This window comes from Colletotrichum abscissum, assembly GCF_030869225.1.
Source record: "Colletotrichum abscissum strain IMI 504890 chromosome Unknown Scaffold_9.1, whole genome shotgun sequence".
In the NCBI taxonomy this organism is placed as follows: Eukaryota; Fungi; Ascomycota; class Sordariomycetes; order Glomerellales; family Glomerellaceae; genus Colletotrichum; species Colletotrichum abscissum.
In genome coordinates, this window is record NW_026850536.1 from 519,343 (window position 1) to 535,676 (window position 16,334).

Consider the following 16,334-nt stretch of genomic DNA (forward strand, 5'->3'; position numbering starts at 1 on the left):
TCAAGGTGCGTCAAGCCAACGGTAGCACGAAGCCAGGGGGAGGGGGACGAGGCGAAGGGACGCCGCTGATCCAACTCTAGCATGCGACTCGATGCTTTCATCCGATCCGAGGCTCCCACGCTTGACAGCATTTGAACAAACCCGATGAACCAGAAATGCAAACTGCATCCATGTCCGTAACGCAGGCTCTTCTTCCCCCAGCCAACGAGAAGCTGTCGACGTCCCGATGCGGCTCGCCGGAGGGTTGTCTCCCCCTGGTCTGTCCTCGCCCCCTCTTCCCCACGTGCGAGATCTAGATCTCCCGACTCGTGTCGATCATCTCCTGGGCGTAAAAGGCAAGCAGCACTTTGGGGCCTGGGCTTGTCTCTGAGGGCAAGCGTAGCTAGCCTGCTCTAGCTACGCTTGGCTCCGCGTTCCTACCGCAAAATTATCGAATGTCGATGACGGAATCGACTTTTCAGACTGAAACATGGGATTTCTCTAGCTCTCGTTCTGTTTGCCGTTTTGCTTGACAGGCGGCAAATAGGGAACATCGGAAGTTGCTCCGAGTACAGCACGCCATCTTCCCGCCCCGCGGACCGCATTGGTTTGTGACACAATAACCAAGCAGAGAGCCTGTGGCATGCGGAACTAACGCCAGAACGGACGCCAGGCCTCGCTTCTAGACGTCTCCGGGGCCAGAAGCTGTAAGCCCCATTGGCAAATGTCATGAGCATCATGACACTCTTTCTGCACATTGCCGTCACGCAGCAACCGTGATACGAGAGAAACGAAGAGATCTGATATGAGAAAAAACCGCGCACCAAACGAGGACGATCCCGTCAAAGCTTGTCCGTACTAGCAACTCGCTTGTGCCACCAGAGTTTGACGGCAGCATCGAGTCGAATGTACTTGTCACCGTTTCTCCTCTCTTGTCAACTACCGCGTTGCGCCAGTTGCTTCTACCCAAAGGTAAAGCAGCGTAGCTCCAAGCTTAGGCGCCCGGGACAAGCCGGGGTCTCACCTTTTGACTCCGACCCTTGCTGGTCGTCTCCGGACGACTTGCTTTCGTCTGCCTTGGGATTGTGTAACTTGATTCTCTTTTGAGGAGTCGGTCAAGCTGGAGTGGGCCTGGATGAGCGTTGGAGGCGCAAGTGATGATGTCGACAATTCGTCGACAATTCTCCGGGATTTGACATTCGCCGAAAGAGTAATGACTACTGGAACCAGAAGTATCTCATACGGCTGCGGTCTTGTATCGTAGTTCGAGCTATGGGGAGCTTAATTCATTCAAAAGCCTGATGTTGGAAGCACCTCTCTGGCAGATTCCTTTCATCACCTCTCTCATCTCATTCAACAACTCTCAACGTCTTTCATCTTGACAATCGCGCTCTCCTCTCTCCCATTGCGCAATACCTAGACCGAATCAATTTCTATTACTCCCTTTGACAAGATGGCATCAGACATGAAGGCGACGGTGGAGCCCACCAAGAAGGGTTTCTCCGTCTGCGGTTACGAGAAGATCGAGTACGACTTTGAGTTCCTCGATGGCGTTTTCAACAAGCAGAACAGTCAGCTGGCCGACTGTTACTCGCGCTGGAAGCGATGCTTGGCTGTCATGGACCTCAACATCTTCAACATCTACGGCAAGGAGATGAAGGAGTACTTTGATCACTACAACATTGAGCTCAAGATTCACAAGACCATGATTGGTGAGAAGGCCAAGTCCATGGAGACGTTGCTGAGCATCGTCGACTCCATGACTGAATTTGGTGTCTACCGCAAGGTAAGTATCTTGTCTTGATTCGAGCCATCGAAATTATCTAACACCAATTGAAGGAGCCTGTTCTTGTTGTCGGAGGTGGTCTGGTCACAGATGTTGCAGGGTACGTTTCCCTATAGAAGTTCCCTTGACTTGCTTGGCTTCTGACACAACCCAGCTTCGCATGCGCCGCTTACCGCCGCAACACGCCATTCATCCGCATTCCCACGACAGTCATTGGCCTGATCGATGCGTCCGTGTCCATCAAGGTTGCTGTCAACTACGGCAATTACAAGAACCGTCTGGGCGCGTACCACGCACCAACCCACACATTCCTCGACTTCACTTTCTTGCGAACTCTTCCCACCGCACAGATCCGCAATGGTTTCGCCGAGCTGATCAAGATCTCTACTTGCGCCCATCTGGAGACTTTCGACCTGCTTGATCGCTTCTGTGAGGAACTGATCAAGACCGGTTTCGGTCGCACTGATGGAGCTAGCAAGGAGGTCAGGGATGCGGCTGACAGGATCAACCGCAATGGTATTCACGAGATGTTGAAGCTAGAGACCCCCAACCTGCACGAGATTATGCTTGATCGTGTTATCGCATACGGCCACACGTAAGTCAACTTTCCACCCTGCATACGCCACAAGCGTTCTAGAAGCTTACCCCGCGCAGTTGGTCACCCCTCCACGAGCTCTCCCCCGATGTGCCTCTGCGCCACGGTCACGCCATCTCTATTGACATGGCCTACTCCGCAACTCTGGCCCACGTTCTCGGAAAGCTCTCCTCGGATGAGCACCGCCGCCTGCTGAACCTCTTCTCCCGCGCCGGTCTCTCCATGGACCACCCCCTCTTCGACGAGGACATGCTCGAGAAGGCTACCTCTGCCATCCTCAAGACCCGTGACGGCAAGCTCCGTGCCGCCGTTCCCTCACCTCTGGGGAACTGCGAGTTCCTCAACGATATCTCCCACGAGGACATGTGTGCTGCCCTCAAGGTGCACAAGGACTTAATGAAGGAGTACCCCCGCCAGGGTGCTGGACTTGAGGCCTACGTCGACGCCAGCGATACTGGCTACACGATCAACGGCTCTTCCGTGGAGGATGAGTCCCGCAAGTACACGAACGGTGTCGAGCAGACTGTCACCCGCGACGATACTATCTCGTCCAACGGCTCTTCGACACCCGAGTACGGCTTGTCAAATGGCAAGAACTTGGATCAGGACAAGGCTACGTATGCCGCTGCCGGCTTCGAGCCTGAGATCCTGAAGAAGCTCAACGCTGAGGAGATGAAGAGCTCCAGCACACATGGCAAGGTCCACGTTGATGAGGAGTGTTGCTAGAGCAGGCATACGGAAAAGTTTTCCTTTGTAAAGCGGCGAAACGAGCATCGTTAGGATAATTGCATCAACTTAGGGGTTATTAAAAACTCGAGCATAGCTCTTGAGGGAACTTAAGATAGATTCACTTTCAATCACAATGTTGGACACAAGTGCGCGCGCAAGTCTCCCAAGACGATATCGACTCATTATAGTGACTATCATTCTCCACATGAAGCACCTGAGAACATCCTTTTCAACCACCTCGGATATCCACGTGCTTCTTCTATCACATCAAGATCATCTCCCTACCATAGTTCGTCTCCAACCCATCATACCTTGATTCCTCTCCTCCTCCGCCTCCGCCCAAAAAGAGAGATCCAATCCCCAATCCCACAACCACGATATCCACCACTTCGTCCCCCTTTTCGACCCGCATCATAGACCCTCCCATCCTCGCACCTCGTCACCAACCAGAAACACAAAGCCTGCCCGGCTAGCTCAATCGGTAGAGCGTGAGACTCTTAATCTCAAGGTTGTGGGTTCGACCCGTAAGTTATAGCTCACTCATCATCAGGAGATGGTTCATTATTGGAACATCGTCCCTAACTCATCACCAGCCACGTCGGGCTCAATTCCCGTCCGCGATTGAAGCGCGCTCCCCTTTTTTGAAGATTCCGTTCCAAGGAACGGGTTTCTTGTTTTTTTGTTAAAGTTTGAAGTAGATTCGTGCGTATGGGTGGCTCCTCGAGCGAGGTTGACTTTGACCGTCGGAGGAACCGTGATCAGAAAGTTGAAAGTGAAATGCCGAGCTTGCAAAGAGAACTGGGTGGTGGCATCGGCCTCCAAAATGAGCGACAAATAAATGGTGTCAGCGTTGGGTCCATGATTTGATCTGTCTCTCTGTTTATTCTTCTAGACTGTGCAAATGCAAAACGCCCATCTCGACGAAATTTTTTCATGTACTCATACATTTTTTCTCATCTGCTTCTCCATCTTCCCATCCTGACTGACCCCCTATGTATCGCTACCCTTGATTCCAGGTATCATAATACTCCAGACGCTGGCGAGGATATCTACGGGAAGGGCTCAATCGTCATCGTCGACAAGCCATCCTCCCTCCGCCGCAGCGCGCATGACCAAATCCGCGCTCTTCTGCGCGTAATCCGCCATGCCCCGGCGCTTGGCTCTCGCACGCTTCGCCGCACGCTTGCCCTTTCTTCCCAGCAGGGCGTCCAGGTCCAACTCGCTCGAATTCGAGTCCGCCTCCTAAGCCTCCTCGGTGGTGGGAGCAGGTGCGGCAGCGGCGGCATCCTCAGTCTCCGCAACAACAGCAGGCACAGACGCAGGCTCGAGATCCATCTCCTCGGGCGTGGGGGCGTCCTCAATGTCAATGAGTTCCTTGTCCGCGACATGGGCGTCCTCCGCCGCCTTCTTCCTGGCAGCCTCGTCAATCGCCCTCTGCTTCTGCAGGCTGTTGTTGATGAGCGGGGTGGTGTCGTCAAAGATGCGGAGCAGCATGGCCGTCCGGTCCTCCTTGGGCAGCATGAGGTTGAGCGAGTGGATGCTCTTCCACAGCGGGAGCGCCATGCGCTCGCTGAACGCCGGGTCGGAGCCGTCGGGCTCGACGCGGAGCACGCAGCAGCCCATGCCGATGTCGCGCACGCGCTCGCCAATCTCGCCCATCTGCTCCCACTCGCCGTCGGCGATGCGGGGGAACATCTCAATCAGCAGACGGCGCAGCGTCTCCTTCTTGGTCAGGCGGACGACGCGCTGCTCGCCGACGTAGCCCTGGAGGATGGGCATGCCCTCGGACTGGATGCGCCAGCGGCAGATCTCGGCCGAGGGGGCGTCCTGCTTCATAAACATCTTTACGCCGCCGTGGATGACCTTGATGCCGCGGCCCTCGTTCTCCGTGAGGATGTCGCGCGCCAGCGCCGAGGTGTAGTAGACGGCCTTGGCGGGCTCGCCCGTGGCGTTGCGGACCATGTAGCGGTCGTCGGGGAAGCGCGACGAGATGTGGTAAAAGTCGCGAATGTTCTTGATGACCTCGTGCTTGGGGTCCAGGTACTTGAACGGCTCCTCGACACGGCCGTGGATGTTGCGGTTCGAGTTCTTGGGCTTCTCTTGTGTTGTCGTCTCGAGCTTGGCCTTCTTGGTCTCTTGGGTCTCGCCGTCAGCCGTCTCGTCTTCTCTCGGTCGCTTAACACCGTTCGTAGCATCCTGCTCCGCCTCCTCGGCCTTTTCCTCACTTTTTACTTCTTCGGTGGCCTCAGTGGTGGTCTCAGGGGCCGTCTCCGGAACCGTCTCGGGGACTGCCTCGACCGCCTCTTCGGTCTTCACGGCGTCGTCAACCTCCATGTTCGCCTCGGTGTTCTCGGTCTCAGTCGCGGGCGTGGCTTCGGCAGGTGTGGCGGCCGCAGTCGCTCCGTTTGACTTGGTGGACTCGTCGCCCTGCTTCTGATCCTCGGGGCGGATCTTGACCTCGGCCTTCTTCTGCAGAACGGTGATGAAGAAGCCTCCAGTGTCCTGCTGGTGAGCGTAGACACGCATGCAGCGCTCGAGAGGCAGGTCGGCGCAGACGCTGCCCTCCAACGGCGGGAACATGGTCTCGACGAGTCTTCCGGGAGCGACGCCCTCGGTGCTGTTCTTGGTCCACTCATCGACCTCGGCCTGAGAGCTCCACAGCCTGCCAGACTTGTCCATGATCTGCCACTTCTTCATGCCGGGGGCGCGAACGAGACCCTGCAGCTCGTTGCTGCAGTCGACGATCTCGACCTTATCCGGGCCACCAGCGCGATCGATGGCGGCCGCGACGACGGACTCGTTCTCGACGGGGTTCATACTGCAGGTGGAGTAGACGACACGGCCTCCGACCTTGAGCATGGCGAGCGCGCGCAGCAGGATTCTGACCTGGGTGACGTGAAGACCCAGCGCACTGCCAGGCTGCCAGTCCTTCCACAGATTCATGTTCTTCCTCAAGGTACCGTCACCCGAGCACGGCACATCGGCGAGGATTCGGTCGAACTTGAGGTATCGAGGCTTCGTCGGGGTCTCGGGGTTCGCGGGGAGCCTGATCGCGGGGTACTGGGTGGCGTCGTGGTTGGTAACGAGCAGGTTAGGGGATCCGAGACGCTTGAGCTGGTGGACAAGCATGTGGCCGCGCTTGTAGTCGGAGTCGTTGGCGATGAGGAGGCCGGTGGTGCGGCCAGAATCCGAGGGGTCGGCCGAGAGATCAGCCTGGCGCTCCTCCTCCGTCTCGTCGCCGAGGTCGAGGCCGTCCTCCTTGGCAAAGGCGCGCAGAACCTTTCTGACTCTCGCCTCCTCGCCCTGGTGAATCATCTCGAGAAGCTGACCGGCCTTGCTGCCGGGCGCGGCGCACATGTCCAGCACGGTCATGCCGGGGCGGACGTCCATCAAGAGGGGAGGAATCATGCTGACGACCTCCTGTCTGCTGATGTTGCCGACGGTCGTCTCGGAGACGAGGAACTTCTGGAAAGCGGCAAAGGGGGGGTATTTGCGAATAATGTTCTTCGGGGTGGTCATCCACCAAGCGAGCTCGTTGGGGTACCACGCCAAGGGCTTGGGGGGCTCGACGGTGCGTCCATCGGCGTGCTGGATGTTCTGGATCTCGGGCATGTATCGGGTTTGCAGCAGCTTCTTCACGGCCAAGGCGTGGCTGGGTTTCGGGTCAGTATGAGGTCGCGCGAGACTAGGAAACGTGTCTGTCCTCTGCCAAGTGACTGATGCCTTACCCTTTGGAGCCGCAGAAACGGAAGCTGTTGGGTAGATCTCTGCGCAGGGCATCCCAGAAGGGGCCTTGCTCCTCCTCGGAGAGACCAAAGATGGTATTGTAGTAGCGCTGGAGTCTCTCGTTCTCCTTCTTGACGGCAGGGTAGTTCTGCCACGACTCGCTGCGAGGCTGGCGACCGCGGTCACCGCCGCCCTCGGCGTTGCTGCCGCCGCGGGACTTGCCCTTCTTGCCTCCCTGATGGAATGATTGTCAGCGCGCGCGAACAGGCAGTAGGAGTCAATTGAAAAGCGACCGCAAAAAACTTACTCTGAACTTGCGACCCATGGTGTGTCGCGGGAGTGGGAAAGAGAAAATTAAGTCAACGTGCGTGGAGGGGTATGGTTGCGCACGGCGAGTGTTGTTCGAAAGGAAGGGAAATTCAGAGGTAAGAGTCGTCGCAGTCCAATCCTGTCAGCGTTGGTGGGTAGTGTCGCGCGGTGTGAAATTTTGCCGTCACCAGAAAAAGAGCAACGGAGAAAAAAAAAAAAAAAGTTGGAGGTTCGGGTGGAATGCGCGCAACATGCGGCTAGCCCCTCGATTGGAGATGATTGGCCTATCAGAGGATAGCTATGGGGAGCATCTAATCACCCCGCATCGTACCCCTGTACCCTCAGGGTCCGCCCCGGCCCCGCTGGAGCCCGCTGAGAAGTGTCCCGCACTCATCACCTCTCAGTGTGCATACGAGTCTTTCAAGATACAAGTAAGCACCAAAGGTACTCAACCTTCATCTCATCATCCTTCCATCTTCGACGTCTGTTACTGCGGTAGATGCGATCGGGATTTTGACCATATCGGCTGCGGTCCATGTAAACTCAAGTAGCTCACCTCTGCGGAATGCGGCCGCAGGCACGGCGCCGATTATTCTACTTCTGGGAGCCCAAGCTTCCTGGAGGTCTGCACCTCATAGATGCGTGACATCCGCAGGGCGTGACAGCAAAACGTAAACTGTACGCTTGTCATCGCTTTCAAGAGCCCCCGATCACCGTCGCGGAGCTCATTCCGCTTCTCCCTCACTAAACAACCAAGTAATCCTCTCCGTTGTATTAATATCTCGACTGCTATTGGATACCTGAGCTGAATGGTGGTGGGCACCGAGGCACGCATCGTCAGGGATGGGGGGCCCCAAAACGCCAGAGCGGCACAATGGACGTATAATGCGGGGTTTGCCTCGGGACCCGAGTACCGGTAGTCGGCGGAGAGCGTGGCCAACTCTTAGCAATTCCAGGCTTGATTTCCGTCTTGATAACTGCAGATTGCTGTCTCATTCTGTTAGTGACGTGGAAGTTGATCCCCCATACCTGCCAGTGGGGGTTGGCGTATCGGCAACCAAAGCTTGAGCTATCCCGCATTAAAGTCTATATGCGACCCTTTCGGATGGACATTCGCGTGGCGAGGAAATACTCATCTCTCACACTTCATCTCACTCATATAAAGCTCAAACCCACGTCCGCAATTGCCGGTACTATTCTCTATTCATATTGAAACAACATACACATACATATGTTCTGTGAAGCGATCCCTCATTGAGAGAAGAAAACCATGGCACCATCAACCTCAGTCAGCCAGATCCCCCACGCGGACGCCTCCGCCGTCAAACACACAAACGGCAACGGCGTTCTGCCCAGCTCTACCATTGCGCCTGAAAAGAAGCCCGGGCAAGACAAGTCAAAGACCCTGGAGACCAAGGGCTTCCCCCGCCCGCAAAAGTTTGACGATCCGTACCAGCAGCGCCAGCACCTTAAGGAGCGTCTGGCCCTAGGCTTCCGCATCTTTGCAAAGAACGGCTTCGACGCCGGCGTCGCTGGCCACATCACAGTCAGAGTGTGTATTCTTCCGTCTTAGAAACGATCAACATATTCTCGAACCAACTTCGTGAATCTCAAACTAACGACGTCAAAAGGACCCCGTTGAGCCGCAAACATTCTGGCTAAACCCATTTGGCGTCCCCTGGCCACTACTCAAAGCGTCAGATCTCATCCGCGTAGATGAGAATGGCGAAGTGGTCGAGGGTGGCCCCGTCAGGCTCTTGAATACCGCCGGTTCGTCCCCTCAGAACGGCCCAACTTTATTAGTTGCCTCTCGACGAATCTAGCTGACAATGTAAACTCGTAGCATACATGATCCACCACGCGGTCCATGAAGCCCGCCCCGAAATAAACTGCGTAGCCCACTCCCACTCCCTCTACGGCCAAGCCTTCTCCGCCCTCGGCCGCAACCTCGACATCACCACCCAGGACACCTGCGCCTTCTACAACGACGTCGTCCTCTACAACTCCTTCGGCGGCATCGTCCTCGGCAAAGAGGAAGGCCTGCGCATCGCCGCCGCCCTGGGCAACAAGAAGGCCGCCATCCTGCAGAACCACAGCCTCATCACCTGCGGCAAGAGCGTCGAGAGCTGCGTCTACTGGTTCCTCAGCCTCGAGCGGTGCTGTCACCAGCAGCTTTTGGCTGATGCCGCTGCGGGAGGGAGGGGCCACGAAACGGTCAAGATCGATCAGGAAGATGCTGAGTTTACATACAAGTCCATCGGGTCCGAGGTGGCAGGGTGGTTTTCGGGGAAGCCTACTTTTGATATGATGGAGCATGAGTCTGGTGTCGCTTATAAGATGTGAGAGTGGTGGAGGTGGTGGGGTTAATGATGTATGGAAATGCCAGGCAGAATGAACAGCTTTGATATTGATTATCACTGACGGAAGTTAAGAGCTTTAGCGACATGTAAGGTTTACCTGTAGCCATCGGTAGCTACCTATACAAAAGGGAGCCCATACCATGTTGAATCGTGCCTCTTCAGGACTGGGTGGGGATGTAGCCTGAACGGTCTTTTGTCTGGAGCATTATATATTCCAGATTTGGTGGCTAGCCCAAGGTACGGTACATAGGACTGAACTCCACAGCCTTCGCATCAAAGAGAGATCCAGCGGTCCGTCCGTCCTGACGTGCCTCTTCACGTATTCGTTATGTACTACGCTCGGCTTAAGGAATGACGGGACGGGAGCAAGGGTGTCTAGAATGACTCCGGCTTAACAGATATGTTGACTGCGACGGTGCAAGAACAAGGGTGTTTAGAATGACTCTTGCTTAATACATATGTTGACTGCGATAATCTTGCTACGCTCTCCAAATTCGAGACAAAGGCTAAGGACGCACCAAGCTCTGGGATTTGTGTCTGGGGCATACTTCAAGTCACTGGTCATTCTTTCAAACCGAATAATTCTCAATGTATCGGACATGGACGACAAGGGGCCAGTCTTGAAGGAAACCATGACAATTTACGAGAGACTACCACATCTACGTACCTAGAAAGCCTCAGTTTCGTCATCAAGGGTGTTCACGCTATCGGCTAAAATGTCATAGATCGATGTGGTCTCTCCTGTTCTAGGAACTGTGTCAACGTCCCAGCTCAGAAGGTTCGTCTTGCACTGTGAGGATGTACAGAACCAGTCCATTCCATCTGTCTGCATCGTTTCAAGCTTCCACCGGGTTCGGGAGGATTGTTGTAATGCCGTCTACAAGAGTTTCTGGTTTAGTTGCGACTTCTTGCACCGCTCTAGCCACGACAAAGGATGAGATATTCTTTCTTTTGTGTCACTGCCTGGCTTGATGAGTGTCGAAAGGGTCTAAGCTGCATCTTCGGAAATCATCCAGTGATATAGCATAAATCGGTTCTCCATTCTTTGTTAGTTTTGAATTTATCCTAACTATCCGTTACACAAAATATTGGGTGTTTGTAGAGGAGGACGGGAACGCAAGTCATATGTAACTACTCTCGGTTGATACTGTGTAGGAAAATCTGGCTGCTCGCCTATAATTTGCCTCACATCAAATCAAACAGACAGGAACGGAACCTAGCACGGTCTCTTCACAACTCACAAGCTCGAGTACAGTCTTACTCCCTGGACTCAAGCCCCTAGGCACAAGCTAACCATGCTATTTGTGTCGGAGGTTCAAGTATGTAGGTGATCACATGAATCATTCAATGTTTCCGATCTATATTGAGCTCACTCTCCGACTGCAGATTCGAAACACAAGTAACGGCTTCTTTCTATGTGTATGTGTACAGAATTTCCATACAGATGCCAAAAGTACACGCAGCCCGGGCACAATCTATAACATGCTGTTCTAATGCATCATATCCAACTCCCTGACTGGCTTCTCCAACCGCCTTACACATACTGAGATGCAGGAACAACCCCGGCCCCTTTTCACTTATTTTCCACCCTCAAAAAGCTCCTCCAAATCCTTCCTCTCACCACTATGATGAACCATGTCATAAAACACGCCTCTCGCTTTATACAACTCAACCGGTCGACCCGCCTCAACGACCCGTCCAGCCCCCATGACGACGACCGTATCATAATCCGCAATCGTCCGCAGGCGGTGGGCAATCGTGACCAACGTACGGTCGTCACCGCCACCATCTCCGTTAACCTCCCTCCGCAGCACAGCCTGAATGCCCCTGTCCGTCTCATAGTCCATGCTCGCCGTCGCCTCATCCAGCAACATCAACCTGCTGCCCCGCACCAGCGCGCGACACAGCGAGAGAACCTGGCGCTGCCCATGGGAGAAGTTCTCACCCTTGGCGTTCACAACCGTCGACAGCGCCAACTTGGAAGAGTCACCGTCACGCGCGACCACCGCCGCCGCGTCGTCGTCCGCGTCGGTATCCACGTCCGAAGAAGGCCGGTACTGGAACGAAGCGATCCCTTGACACGACTCGAGCGCCCTCTCGAGCACGGGCTCGGCGATCTTGCCCGTCGGGTCGAGGTTCGTCCTCAGCGTGCCGTTGAAGAGCACGGCCTCCTGCGGGATGATCGTCAACGCCTCGCGGAGCCGGCGGCGCGGGATCTTGGTGATGTCGATGCCGTCGTAGAGGATCTGGCCCGACACGATGTGCGTGAAGCGCAGGAGCGAGAGGACGAGGGTGGATTTGCCGCTGCCCGTGCGGCCGACGATGGCGACGCGCTCGCCGGCGCGGAATTTGAGGTTGACGTCTGTGAGGATGTTGGGACCGTCTTGATCGTAGCGGATGGTGACGTTGCGGAACTCGATTTCGCCTGTTGTCGGCCAGGTTTTGGGGATGACGTGGGTTGGGGTGTCGGTGTATTCGACTTGGCCTTCTTCCGGGTAGGATTCGTCGTCCTTTTCTTCGGTGTCGAGGCCGGCGTATTCCTTGATACGTACGAACTGTTCTCTGATGTTAGCCACCGGAACTCCAGAATCGCAAAGAAAGGGGGGGGGGAAAGGGGATGCGCGCAACTTACACTTTGCAGCTCTACCTCGAGGTCGTTCATGCTACGGACGAGACCCAGGATCGTCTGACTCAAACCGGTGGCATTGTGCAGCGAGAAACCCACAAGACCGGCGCCCACAAGGCCGGCCTTGGACACGGCAATGATGCCCGCGCTCAAGCCGACCAAGGCCGTGATGACATCGACGCGCATCGCGACCCACCGATTGCAGTTGAAGTGCGCCTCCGCCGCCCGAGACCAGACGCGGAGCTTGTCCGCGAGGTTATCGCCAAAAGTATCCGGCATCCCGGCCCGCGCACGAATAATAGGCAGACCCGCGAGCGTATCCGCAAACTGCGAAAAGATGGGCGACTGCGAGCTCGCGACGAGACGCTTGATAGTGACGGCCGTGCGGGTGTAGATCTCACCGACGATGAGGCCGCACGTGGACGCGACGGCGGCGGGCACGATGAAAATCGGCATGATGGAGCTGATGGCGAAGATGCGGATGACGAGCGCCAACGAGCTCTCGAGGAAGGCGCGGAGCTGCGGGCTGACGCTGAGGTCGAGCGAGGACATGTCGCTCGAGAAGCGGTTGATGATGCGGCCGACGGGCGTCTGCTTGTACCAGCTCAGGGAGACGCGCATGACGGCGCGGATGAAGTCGTTGTGCAGCTTGCGGGCGGCGTGCCAGGCGCCGTTCTCGAAGACGAGGAAGACGGCGGCGTAGAGAACCGACTCGGTGACGGTGACGGCGGCGTAGACGCCCAGGTAGAAGGCGATGTCGACGGCCGTCTGCCTGTCGTAGGCGTCTACCCAGACCGAGAGCCAGAGGGTGCCGCCCATGACGGAGAGCTGGGAGAGGAGCATCAGGAACATGCAGAATACTGCGTAACCTGGGCCGCCAAAGTAGGTCATGTACTTGAAGACTTTGTTTCTAGTTGTCAGCTTTGAAGCTTTGAAGGTGGTTAGGGGGTTGCACTTACACATTAAACGAGCGCTCTTCCCGCTGGCCTTCATCTCCTGAGCAACCACATCCTTCGTTCCCTTGTCGACGGCGACCTTTCTGGTGTCGTTGAGCGGATCCGTCTGCGTCTCAACTTCGGTATCCGAGTTGTCGGAGACCTCAGTGCTGCTCTCGCCTTCAATATCCTTGGCGACAGCGACCGGGTGCCTGACGACACCAATATTCTGCTCAACGTGCTTGACGGCACCGTCCTCGAGAGCCAGGGCAACGTCAGCCTGAGCCGCAACCCAAGGCTGCTGCGCCACCAAGACCACGGTACGCCCTTTCAACAAATCGGAGCAGAAGCACCGCTCCCAAAGCGAGGCCGCCGTCTTGGCGTCGAGCGCCGAGAAGATGTCGTCGAGGAGCAGCAGGGGCGCCTTGGAGTACAGCGCCCTAGCCAGCGCGACGCGCGCCTTCTGGCCGCCCGAGAGGGACGCGCCGTTCTCCCCGACGACGGTCTGGTCGCCGGCGTCCAGCTCCCGCAGGTCGACGGGGAGACAGCAGGCATTGACGACGGCGTCGTAGCGGACCGGCTCGAGGGGGCTGTTGAAGAGGATGTTCTCCTTGATGGTGTCGTTTTGCAGCCACGACGTCTGCGACGCGAAGGCGACGTCCTTGGGCCGCGTAATGATACCGCCCTCCTTGACCGTCTCGCCCAGGATCGCGAGCAGGAGCGTCGTCTTGCCGCTGCCGCTGACGCCCGAGACGACGTTGAGCCCGCCCTGGGCGAAGTCGATGGAGAGGTCCTTGAGCTGGAACGAGGCCGTCTTGTTGCGGCGGAAGGTGGCGTCCTGGATGCGGAGGGGTCCCTCGGGGTACTCGTCGAGCGGCGTCGTGGTGGCAAAGTACCTGTCGAGGCGGCTGATGGCGATGGCGGCGCCGGTGATCTGGCGCGACATGAAGGCGACCTGGCCGACGTTGCGGCGGATCTGCTTGACGAGGTACGTCGTAGTGAAGGCCGTGGCGGCCGTCATGGGCTGCCCGCAGACGCCGACGTAGAGGGAGAACATTGTAATCATGGAGATGTAGGGCACGAGGGCGCTGATCTGGTTGAGCATGACGAACGACAGCGACACGCGCCAGAGGTCGCGCTGCTCGCTGGCGCGCGCGTCCTCGATGGTCTCGATGACGGCGTCCTCCCACGCAAAGTACTTGACGGCGCGGATGGAGGCGAGGTATTCGGAGACGAGCGAGATGCGGGCGTCCTGCGCGCGGCGAGCTTTCCGCGTCAACCGGCCCATGAGCCGCGAGATGGTGACGGACACGGGCGCGGCGAGGAGGAGGATCAGCGTGCCCACGAGGGCGGGCCAGCCGAGCATCCTGTAAAGACCGACGACCGAGAGAATGGTGCCCACGGGCACGCCAGTCCCGGCCATGACGACGTCGCGCGCGCCAAAGATGGCCTGCACGTCAGCCGCCATGAGGTTCGCCAGGCGACCGGCCGACGTCGTAGATCGCCCGGCCTCCTCATCCTTCTTGTTCTTCTTCTTATCCTTGTCCTTGGTATTCTTGTCCCCGGCGCCATCGGGCTTGGGCGCGAAAATGTCCTCCTCGAGCTCCATGGACCCCATGGCTCGGTGGTACAGCTCCTGCGTCAGGGCGGACCGCAGACGGACGACCAGACGGGTCGACGTGAAGACGTACTGCTGGAACAGAACAGAGCGCGACAGCGGGCCGCAGAACATGAGCACCAGCCAGAGCCAAGGCTTGACGGAGGCGCCCTGGGGGTCCGCGAGGTAGCCCAGGAGGTGGTACAGGCCGTAGGGGGCGACGAGCTCCGACGCGTAGGCCGAGGAGATGTAAAAGGCCATGAGGTTGACCTCCTTGCGCAGCAGGTAAAAGAGCGTCCACGTCGTCGTGACACCCCTGGCCCTCGCCTTCTTGATCCGCGCGAGGAGCAGCAGCGGCTCGTCGTACCAGGGCAGCTGGGGCAGGTCCTCAAGGACGACCTCGCCGGTGCGGGCGCCCTTCCACATGACGGGGGTGAGCCACTCGAACGTGAGGTAGTAGTTTGCCCAGCTGCACGTCTCCTCGGGCGCGGGCCCGCGCTTCTCGTAGTCCTCGGGCATGGGCACGTCGGTTCCAAGCGAGGGGGGGACCCATTCCCTGGGCGTGATGACGGAGAGGACTACGGCGGCCGCCAAGCTCGCGAGGCCGCCCTTCACCGGCGCCGCCGCGAGGGCGCACTCGGACGAGACTTCGATGCAGGGCAGAGCGGAGGAGGCGGCGAAGATGAGGAGCTCGAGACCAAGGGCGAAGTTGACCTGGTGCAGGGCGACGTGCCGCCACTCGAGATCGTTGACGAGCCGTGAGAGGCCTAGGACGAGGGCGTAGGCGGCGACGAGGGCGTTGAGCCAGGGAGTCTGTCCGCGGGCGGCCGCGAGGGCGAGGAAGGCTAGTGCGGAAGCACGAACGAGCTGGGCGAGGAGTTCCCAGGGCCATCTGATGCTAGCGGCGCGGACAGTGGTGGTTGTGGTGGTTTGAGGTGGTGATGAGGGCTTGTTGCGGCGACGGATGAGGCGTGAAGCAGTCCAGAGCGCAGAGATGACGAGGACGAGGGCTTGAGGATACCCTGAGTCGGCGGTTTGGGTCACGTCGTTGATCCAGGGTAGTTCTGCATGGCTATTTGAGGTTCGTCAGTAACGTTCCTTTTCAACGTCTAATCAGATACGTAGGAGCAATGGACGAGAGACTGGAATCCTCCACCACACGCTCTCACGCGCCCGCACAGAAGAAATGTGCAGAAAGCACTTGATGCCATAGAGTCACTAGGTTTTTGAACCAAGCCCGGAGGAATAAGTCCCATAAGACTATCTGGTAGCAGTCTTTGCATCCCATATCTAAACCCGGAACGATTCCCCTTCCCATGGCCATGTAGCGGTCAAGCGTTCTGTATAGAACTCACCTCTGCGCAGTCGCCAGCAAAGCCTGGGATCGCAATCGCGCCTCAGCCGCGAGCGCAAAGACTCTCCGAGGTATGAGATCCATCATTGTCAGGGGCAGCGCAGCGAGAGAGGTGTTGTCGACACCACGGCCTCTTCTCCGTTGGCGCTTCTCTCGATGTGGGATTCTTGACTACTGCTATGAGCACCGCGTGTCATGAGCGAGAACGACGTTGAAACGAAGGATTGCAATTCGCTGGAGGATTAGTGCCCCTTCTGGGGAGTGAGGCAGCATGCAAGCCAAGACCGAGAAGGTCTACAGAAAAAGAGCGGAGGGGGCAGACATATATCAAAACATGT

The 16,334-nt window shown here is 57.2% G+C and overlaps 4 protein-coding genes across 4 annotated transcripts; 2 read left to right on the forward strand and 2 right to left on the reverse strand.

Moving 5' to 3' along the window:
• Positions 1-1,432: 1,432 nt before the first annotated feature.
• Positions 1,433-3,086, forward strand: CABS01_04676 (3-dehydroquinate synthase; the record flags this gene model as incomplete). Its single annotated transcript, XM_060538046.1, has 4 exons — positions 1,433-1,765; positions 1,819-1,865; positions 1,920-2,360; positions 2,420-3,086. 4 exons carry the CDS (start codon positions 1,433-1,435, stop codon positions 3,084-3,086), a joined length of 1,488 nt encoding a protein of 495 aa, XP_060389708.1.
• Positions 3,087-4,331: 1,245 nt separating this feature from the next.
• CABS01_04677 (NOL1/NOP2/sun family protein) lies at positions 4,332-7,140 on the reverse strand (the record flags this gene model as incomplete). Its single annotated transcript, XM_060538047.1, has 3 exons — positions 4,332-6,741; positions 6,818-7,050; positions 7,123-7,140. The coding sequence occupies 3 exons, from the start codon at positions 7,138-7,140 to the stop codon at positions 4,332-4,334; spliced, it is 2,661 nt and encodes an 886-aa protein (XP_060389709.1).
• A 1,254-nt stretch (positions 7,141-8,394) lies between these two features.
• Positions 8,395-9,467, forward strand: CABS01_04678 (class II Aldolase and Adducin domain-containing protein; the record flags this gene model as incomplete). The annotated part of the gene is made up of 3 exons (XM_060538048.1): positions 8,395-8,676; positions 8,756-8,894; positions 8,968-9,467. The coding sequence occupies 3 exons, from the start codon at positions 8,395-8,397 to the stop codon at positions 9,465-9,467; spliced, it is 921 nt and encodes a 306-aa protein (XP_060389710.1).
• Positions 9,468-11,061: 1,594 nt separating this feature from the next.
• Positions 11,062-16,083, reverse strand: CABS01_04679 (ABC transporter; the record flags this gene model as incomplete). Its single annotated transcript, XM_060538049.1, has 4 exons — positions 11,062-12,039; positions 12,117-13,012; positions 13,070-15,714; positions 15,998-16,083. 4 exons carry the CDS (start codon positions 16,081-16,083, stop codon positions 11,062-11,064), a joined length of 4,605 nt encoding a protein of 1,534 aa, XP_060389711.1.
• Positions 16,084-16,334: the final 251 nt, after the last annotated feature.